The 10049-nt window shown below is 35.8% G+C and overlaps 1 protein-coding gene and 1 long non-coding RNA gene across 2 annotated transcripts; one reads left to right on the top strand and one right to left on the bottom strand.

The window, feature by feature from the left end:
* Window positions 1-1591: 1591 nt before the first annotated feature.
* On the top strand, window positions 1592-3013 carry LOC117152573. The gene is made up of 3 exons (XM_033324808.1): window positions 1592-1850; window positions 2058-2309; window positions 2479-3013. The coding sequence occupies exons 1-3, from the start codon at window positions 1592-1594 to the stop codon at window positions 2997-2999; spliced, it is 1032 nt and encodes a 343-aa protein (XP_033180699.1). The 3' UTR covers window positions 3000-3013.
* Window positions 3014-5091: 2078 nt separating this feature from the next.
* LOC117152574 lies at window positions 5092-5342 on the bottom strand. Its single transcript, XR_004462970.1, has 2 exons — window positions 5193-5342; window positions 5092-5139 (listed from the first exon to the last, which is right to left on the bottom strand). It is a non-coding gene; the product is annotated as an uncharacterized LOC117152574 (long non-coding RNA).
* Window positions 5343-10049: the final 4707 nt, after the last annotated feature.

The raw sequence follows: 10049 nt of genomic DNA on the forward strand, positions 1-10049 counted from the left end.
ATTTTCGGCTCGTCATATTTGTTACTTTATGAAATACATCTATATTATTATATATGCGTACTATTAGTTTATAAATATTTCAAGTTTTGTTCAACAAAAATTATTGAGAAGATAACAATGAAATACAAAATATCATCGTAGCGTACAAATGTACTGAGACTTTTCGACACAAAATCTAAACAGCGCGATCGCGCTGCTTAGGACTCAAACGGTTAAAGTACTCATATATTCTTTAAAACGCTCGATAGCAAATGGAAGTCAGAGTTTCTTTTTCAATTTGGCTGTATTTTCCCTCGCGCGAGATCAACGTTTTTGAAGCATACATCACAACCTTCCGACTTTTGTTTTCGTCTTCTTGCAGCAGAGCTTTGCCTACAATATAACTCGATGCATCTCCTTAAATTATAATATTTCTGGAAAAGTCAAAATGTGCTAGAGTTAATGTTCTTTTCACACGATTCTGTATCTCTTCGAACACTCGTTTTTGAACTTCAGGCCACACGAAACGAACGTTATCTGTTAGGGAAGAAATAAGCTGTTTGAGGATTTACGATTTATTCGGTATTCTATTTGCCGATGTAGTTGCCGATGTATTTGCTGATACGCTCAAGAAAGCCACACGCTCAGAAACAGTAATAGGATAGGCTAAACATCCATGCCATAGCCAGCGAAACAATAACCAAATAGTACCGGAAAATATGCGCTCGACATCATTCTATTCTAAGATTTTGAACCGTCACTCTGTTGGATTTGCATAATAAATTCTATTACCATATACAAAGTTCAATTTCTTCATCTTATTTGTGAAACGTTCGAACTGCGACGCGAGGAGATTGTCACGTAAATTCCATCAGAGACCAGGCCACACACCGCAACTTAGATTATAAAAAAAGAAGGTTGAGCCGCAATCCAACTATTAACTTTCTTTTATCAAACTTTATTATAAATACAATGGTTTTACAGAGGTAGAATAATACTAAATCAGACAAAGGCTGAACAAGAACTGCTCGAGCTGGCTGAAGTCTCGGCTTATATAGTTTTGGTTTGGGGATGTTGAGGGGCTCGGTGTATGTTATGATGTGCAAAAGTATCCGAAGGTAGGAGGTCGATGTCTTATCTATGATGTAGACTAAAGAGTCTCGGTGTAGGCTATGAGGATAGGGTGGTGACGTGTACAAAAGAGTCCGAAACTCGGGGGTCGATGTTTTACCTCTGATGTGGATTAAAGTGTGTCATAGCCTCGGTGTAGGCTATGACGATAAGGTGATGACGTGTGCCTTATCTCTGGTGTAGATTAAGATGTGGTTGATATCACAAGATCACCAGCGATCTATCATTTTCGTAATTTCTTGTGTCTCCTACGTGACAAAATTAGCGATCCTTGCCAGGATCCATTCAACGCATCAAGAGAAAACTTCAACGGGAACTCTACGGATTCTACAGCGAAGGACCACGGCCACCTCCTTGATCAAAAGAAGGATCCACAAAGAATCTCGATAAGCTGGCTTTCGAACATTATCGAATCAATAGACCCGAAATACGTTCTGAAGATAGTAACTCTTCTTCTGCTGAAAGTATCGTATCTATCAACATGAATCGAACTGACAAGAGTACGGCGAAGCAAAACGAACTAATTGCTACTATTTTCGAACAACTTCAAAGTCTAGCTCACGAGTTTAGAAACTTTGGAAGTAATATTGAGCAAAACATTAACAAAATAAAAGAATTTACGGAAACTAGTGATAAAAACCGGGCCAAGGAAATACGTGCGGCGGCATACGACAGCACAATTACCACCACTCGACACCAGCTAACACCGGACAACGGCAGCGCAGTGGTTAGCGCCTTAGGTTACGAATGTTCGGGACCCAGATTCAAGTCCTGGCGCTCGTAGTCCGATTTTTCTTCCACGATATCTAAATAAGAAGAAAATACAAAGTACCCCAGCAGCGACACCCGCAGCAGAACCTATTTCGGCCTCTACACGAGCATTAGTACTATCATCTAACAACTATCATGACCTATCCACCTCATACGTAACCTTGCAAAAACTATAGGAGTGAAATACGACACTGAAACCGACCAGCCACAGATCAGCACCCACTTAAAAACCGGTGCCGAGAACGTGACAGACGACGGAACCGACGGACCAGACGCTTTACAAAGACCACGAATTAGTCACGTCACGATTAGACAAAGAAACGACTGCGGCAAACAACAAGGCCTCCAAGCAGGAGAGGCCATACGAACTATTGAGACACTACGGGGTCAAGACGACGTAGGTGTTGAAGATTTTATCAGTCCCCAAAGCAAGAGCCAAGTGCAAAGGCAAGTGCTAGAGACTTCCTATTAGATCTTATACTTACTGAAAAGATAACCGATAACGCGAAAAGGAATATAAGAATTAAGTATAAAGATTAACTCGTTTGAAGACTTATATTCATGTCTAAGACAATACGTATTAGTACTAACCACTAGCAATTAGTACCAACTACTGCAGGAACAAATTGAAAAATTTAAAACAAGGAACAACAGAAAGCGTACAATCCTTCAACTCCAGATTTCGACGACAGCTCAATGAGTTAAATTATGCAGTTCAACACGAAAACCGCGAGCCGATTGAACGACGCGTAGCTTTGGATATTGACGAACGCGAAGCAGTAAAGACATATTTGCTCAATTTACGATACGAAATAGGACAGGTGTTATTAGCTAGCGATCCGAAAAACCTGAACCTCGCCCAACAATTAGCAGCCGATAAAGAACAATGGTTGCGAGAAGCAAATCGTGTCTCCCACCGCCCAAAAAATCAATTTAATAACACTACGCACGTATTTAAACGAAGTGCTACCAATCTACAGCCACAAACTTTTAGCCGACCATCAAGTGACCGAATGAAATTAAATTGTTCCAAGTGCTCTCGAATCGGACACACAGCCGAGATGTGCTCTCTCGAAATTTTCCATTCGGCAACCAAGGAACGACCTCACCTCGAGTAAACCAAACAACGGAGAATCCAGGTCGGAAAATTATTATCAATCATATTGCGACGCAAAGAGATCACCGACGATCTATCATTTTCGTGATTTCTTGTGTCTCCCGCGTGACACGCGCTCCGACAGAATATCGATAATGTTCGAACATTCGATCGATTTCACAAGCGAAAATTTATTTTTGTTTAGAGTGACTCTTTTTTGCAAACGTGCGAAAACGATTTTTAAGGTCTTGTTGTCTACATTCGATATGGTTGAAGACAAACCTGAACACATTTTTGAAAAATAATGTCATAGGCAGCTTCTGCCAAACGGTAAACATGTACCTGCCAAGGAAAGTTACGAACATACTTAGAAGTTGACTTTTCTTATCTAGCTTAATGTGGTGGTGCCCCGCATTTGCATCCAATCTAGAAAATATTTTCACCTCTTTTAACACTAAACCTACTAGCGTCGGTCAAATTGACCGCTCTCGAACTTATTTAACCTAAAAATTTAACCATATTTAAACGTTATCATATCGCTTCATAATTTTTGACTTTTCCTAAAACATGTACACAATATATTTTTCGATATTTACTTTTAATTTGCTCTTTCATTTTCTAAGAAAAATTTGTATTCTGCCTTGCTTACCGCGAGCTGCCAATTTGACAGCCCGACAAAATATTTTCGTTATTCTTAAAATAAATGCAATCAATACAAAGAAAGGATATCTCAAGGTCAAATGACAAACAAAATCAATAATAACAAATAATAACAGCTGTTACATCCGTAATCTTCTCATAAAACATAACTCAGATCTATAATGATCCTAAGGAATCACCATAAAATTTAGCATTGTTTTCAGTCTATTGTTGCAAATATTTTAAAAATCGACAAGTTTCTTAGGGTTATTGCTCATTGCAATAAAACACGGGAGAAACTTTCCCAACTCCACCCTCGAATAACCGTCGGTGGAGAACGGTCAATACTCATCAATATTTTCGTGTAAACATCGCAGTCACAGACCATATTCTTACTTGTTGTCCTTTCGACTAGAATACATCTCAGTTTGTTAGTCAATCAGTCGACATCTAAACTTGTTATCTCTAAAACTGAGACAGAAAGCATGTCAGAGCGTTTTGTGTAAAATTGTTATAAAAGGAAAAGTAAAGCATATCAAATTTGACAATAATTTTATATTCTGTACATAGTATTCTGTGACAAACATTTATGAGGTGGTTGTTGGTGAAGGTGCCAACAATAACTACTCTCGATGTTCAACAAAAAAAGTTTATTAAACTATTAACAATCAACAATCAACAATTAACGATCAACGATTAACAATCAAGAGTTAATAACCACGTATCTCGAATTGTGTTTGCTTCGCTATGACGCTAAACCTTTCGCACTTTGCAGCTCGAGGCAGAATCTATTGTTCGAAACCAAACGGATTCTTTTCTTTGTTGCCCTTCGATATCCCTACTACGCACACGTTTATTAGATGTCCGCGACAGTTGCCGCGTATGCATTCTTCCGAATATTCGACGAAAGAACCGTAGGGATATCAATGGTACATTAGGCATGTCGGCCTTACGCTTTGAAGGTATAGCGCCTTGTGTCGCGAAACGGTTGGAAAGTTCCGTGAGAAATATCAAGACTTTTAAAAAAAAATTAAAAATAAAATTATAGACATAGAAGACTGTTCAGTGTGCGATGAACAAGAAACTTCAGCAACTGAAAACGGCATGGAAACACATAAAAAGCTATTTACAACCTAAACAGAGTTGAATATTATTTATAAATAAGCGTTCACGTCCAGAGCAAAAAAGAAAGAAATTGTTGACAGCAGAGAATGAGACTGATTTAGAGAAACAATGTATCGAAACTGCGCCCGATGGGACAGTTTGCAAAGAAATAGATGCAAGTTCCAAACCTGCCAGGACATCATACATACATAATACACATTTTACTTCCACACTGATCACCGTATAAGGGATCATATAATAAAATGTACGGAAGAAGAGCATTTAGAGTATTTGGGACTAACAGGGAACTATAATAGATGCAACAAAGCTAGATGCATTCATTGCTCTGCTATATGCCCGCGATGCATATCAGGCAAAAAATTTAGATGCCTCATATTTGTGGAATAAAATTTGGAGACCTGCATTTTTTTCAAACTGCATTTTTTTCAAAAATGGAATAAAATTTGGAGACCTGCATTTTTTTCAAAAACAATGAGCAGGAATGACTTTGCTGAAATTATGAGGTTTATACGATTTGATAAGAAGAGCGAAAGAAGCCAACGTTTACGAGCCAATAAATTTGCAATAGTATCTACAGTACGGGGTCAATTTACAGAGAATTCACAAAATTCTTATAAACCTGGTGCATACATTACTTTTATTTTTATTACTTAAAGAATCACGGGAAAAAACCATGCAATAAAACTATCAACAAGATCAGATTTATTACTGCAAAAATCTTGTCAAGTAAAAAATTGTAAAGGTTACAAAATTATGAAAATTTGTTTAAGACTCGGGAAATATTTATGCGGCAACGTTTGATAATAAGATAATTTGTAAAAAATGCAGCGAAGTTGAATAAAATATATCTCTATATAAATAAAAATGTGAAAAAATTCTATTTAAGTCTATAATTGAAATTAAACAAAAATAAATTTGGACAAAATTTTATGAAAATTAATTATTTTATATATATTTAGTTATAGATTAACCATTATCTAAGTTAAATCATAAAAACTATTACTTCTTTAGTCACCGGTCATTTTGACCGCACATGGTATGAATAGGTATATACGATGTGTTGATAGGTTTAGTGTTAACGTCATCTACCTTAGGTAACGGGTGGATTGCGTTACTATTAAGCTTTGTGTAATCGCGGGAACGAATTTCGTCGGTGTTCTTTTTACGACTGCCATCGGGTTACATCATCCGCCGGACAATTTGCCAGTTTTATCACCCTCTGCCTAATAAACTTATCTAGTGTTGAGAAATATCAAGTTGGTATGATCACTAGTTCTTACAAGATAAGTTGGTACAACTCCTAACGACGCTTCTTTGCTTAGGCGTCGACCACGTGTTAATTATCTAAGTGTATCCGGTGTGTTCAGACGGTTGTACGAGGTGGTGAAATATAGAAAGTAAAATTCAATCTGTGTGAATCTATTAAATATCAATCCCAAACCTATATTTAACAACATGAATGACGAAAATTGCTTAATTACGGCTATGGCAAAATCTAGATTACAGTGTTAAGGGATTTTCCCAAAGTTTCAAAGGGAAGGTGAAATACAGAACGTAAAAACTGAATCTGTGTGGATCAATTAAATATCAAACTCCCAAACCTATTTAATAACATCTAGTTCTTCTTTTAGTTTCGGAAATAACGGTATATATGGCTACTTTACTGGCATGCGGAGTGGATTAAGAAAAAGATTCAATACTCTCTCTTAAATAGATTTAGTTCTTTGAATTGATCAAGACCACTAAGACCTTGATCAAACTCGCGAATTATTTTCGCACTTGCAGAATCAACTGTTCAAAGATTATTTACCTCCTTTTCTAACTTCAATTTTCGCATTTCGGGTTTTTCGAGTAGATTTTGCAAGAGACAAACTTTGAATTTACATCAACTACTAGTTTCTTACCATTTGCCCCGTAAATAACTCCACGTCAATCTATATCTGTAAAATATCTATAAAATATCCATAGAAAAATATGCATTTTCGGCAAAATCCAATATTCCCAAGTTAATTAAAAAATCGCATTTTTCAGCTGACGCATCTCCACTTATCGATCTTAAAAACACCGCGTCGCGAACATCTTTCTCCAATCGTTGAACGCTATTCGATTTACACACTCGATCCCAATATCCGATTTTCTTGCATTTGTGACAAGTTCGTCGAAGCGCAGGGCAGCTATTCGAATCCGAACGTCTATGAAGATCACATCGGTTGCATTGCGCACTGTTCTTTCTTTTCTGCGTACAGGTCCTTTTCTTTTGCGGCTTCTTATTCTTGGAAATGCTTTAAGAAGTCTCAATTTGTTTATACACACGGTTGGTCTAGTTGTGATTTATTATCTCCTTGCATAGCAAGCGTATCGTTTTCTCCGCGATCAAATCGGGTGTTAGTTTTGAACGCTCTGACGTTTCTATATTGCTCACGCTAATGATAATACGAGCACAAATTAGATCTACTTTTAACGAGTGCCGTAATCGCACGTTTCGTCTAACGTGTCAGACGAATTCGCCGTAACAGATGAATCAACATTTTTGTCCATCGGTATACTCTTGAGTTGAATCTTTCGAAAATTCTCTTTCGAATATTCTTGTTTTGCAAAAAGTACGTATTAAATTTGTCTTTCACTGCTTTCAGCGTCGTAATGTCGTTAATCTGAGGCAGTGGTCGATTTAAAATTTCTTTTGATTTTGCGTGATCCTGTGTTGTGGTTTTCGGGGGGACTAAATAAATAGGCGGTTGCGCACGTTTAATTGTAGTAGCAGACACGTGGGAACGTGTCTCTGACAATGTGATCCCTGTTCAATGTTCAACCATACTTCAGTAATACAAAGCGTGCTGCTGTAACTCTTCCTAAAGACGCGCTCGCACATTAAACGTATTTCATACAAATCTATAAACTTTATTTATTTTGTGCCGTTTTGCTTTTATTACTTAGATACTTACACTGTTCCTAAATATTAGAATATTTATGAAAAGTGAGGTAAACCTGAGAATCGTGGGAAAATTATTATCTGATTTGTGTATTTACTCATTTTATTTATTTCATTTATTTCAAGTTCCAAAAATGTATGGAAATACCGAATATTTAAGATTAAAATAAAGGAAGTATACTTCTCCTTTTTGCATTATATTTTAAATGGATTCCATGCATTGCATTCCATGGTGCTCTACGGCTACCAATCTATGATTTATTTCTATGTTATTTGCAATTTGCTTCTGGATTTTTATATACAGAAGTAAAATTTCGTGAATTAGAGCAACTGGAAGCAATTTGTATGAAAAATTGATTACAGGACCTCATAACTGTGGTCTCAAAATGATCGTACAAATCTCTTTATCGTATACTGATTAGCTTTAAAAAGCAGGAAATTATAGAGGCAATGTTTACGCTTCTGACTCTGTTTTTAATTCTGTCCGATTAATCATTTTTCTGGTAATGTCAGTCGATTATCACATTTTATGTAAAATTAACAGATATCACGATATTTATGATCCGTAGTGTATATATAACATATCTGTATATGTATATACAATATACAATACAAAATGGCAAATAATTCTCGATGTCATAGTTCATCCTTTCAACGTTTAATTGTCTCTGAAAACATGTTTCGAGCATTTCGATTGACATTTCCACTGCGAGAGTGCACGACTGGCGCCTTCGTGGTGGTCAGTTTAATTTGATGTAACCAAATTTGCATTTCGGTGAAGCCGACAGTTCTCGTTTCACTGTTTAATCTTCCTGATTGCCGCTCCATAGAAACGCAGCTGTATCTCGGTTGGAAACGATAATCACCAATGATTTCAACCGTGTCGATTATTTTCGTTTGCGTATCGTACGCTCAGGAAATTTCTCTATCCCAATATCAATGACTGCCTTCGCTCAATAATTCCGATCCCTATTTCTGTTCCAATGTTATGTAAATGCGGTAAACAACTTTTCGTGCGATTTCATCTGCTTGATGCAATTTTGTTTAAATTATTTGCAATATGCATTTATCTTTCTAGTAAACAAAATTACATGTTAATCGTTTAGAAGTTCTGTCTTCTCGCTGATTTCGATACCCTTGAAATACATTGTCAATGTAATCATTTTGAACAACTTTTTCCAGTGCAAATAATAGCCGCCCTGCTTTAATTTCCAAGATACAGTTATTCCTATTGATATTCGGACACCTAAGGGTAGCTTTTTTAAAATTGAACCAAACAATTTGAGCTTTTTTTTAAGAAGTTAGAAGAAATAGTTTACTAGGTGACGTATAAAAAAAATTTTTCAAGTCGCAATTGGTCGCAATTGCTAAGAACAATATCAGTCAAAAAAAAGCACTTTTTATCAAATCTCTCATCAACTATTTCAAAGATCTATTTTTTCATCTGAATGTGTAATTGAAATTTAAACAACACATTTCGAAGATTTATGCCAGTTATATATACATTAAAAATTTCCTCGAAATCGATTAACGTTGCTATAAGCTACAAATGGTTAAAAGTGGTAAAAATCGCAGATTTTCGCCACTTATCGAACAATCGATTTCGACAAAATTTTCAGCATATATGTATACACCTGACATAAATTTTCAAACTGTGTTTAAATTTTCATAACAGGCCCAGATAAAGAAAGTCGTAAAACGCAATCTTAAATTTTCTCTTCGCGATTCTGATCAATTGCAACGTTTTTAAAATTTTAAGGGAATCGAAATCTGCGAGGAGGCCTAACCACTAAATAATTACCAATTGCATATAGGGTAAGATTGTGTTATATGTATAAACAATTTTTGGTGACATGATAAATAGCTCGGTGATCATAGTTTTCTATGACAATGTAATTGTTAGTCATCAAAATTAAGAAATTTATAAGAAATTTATTCAGTTATTACCGATATTCTCAGTTAATAATTATTTATCGTGATTCAGTGACATGTATATGTTATTTTATTTCTGGAAGTTATTTTATTATTTTATTGAATAATTCTTACATAGGGTGTCCGGTAAAACATGGTAAAACATAGATTGCTTGCAAAACTAATACCTATAAATAAAAAATATAAGTATAATTTTATAATTATAATTTTTCAATTACTGTCCTAGTTTTTGGGAAAAATAGATTTGAATACAAAGATATCGTTAATTCAATACAGTAAGTTTATATGGCATATTTCATATGTAATCATACTGGTAGTTTAAAGTAAAGAGAGAGAAATATTAATAAATAATATTATGAAGAGAGAGAGAGAGAGAGAGAGAGATAGAGAGAGAGCGAGAGAGAGATAGAGAGAGAGAGAGAGAGAGAGAGACAGAGAGAGAGAGCG

Source organism: Bombus impatiens, unplaced genomic scaffold (assembly GCF_000188095.3).
Source record: "Bombus impatiens unplaced genomic scaffold, BIMP_2.2 scf_0072, whole genome shotgun sequence".
NCBI classification, from domain to species: Eukaryota; Metazoa; Arthropoda; class Insecta; order Hymenoptera; family Apidae; genus Bombus; species Bombus impatiens.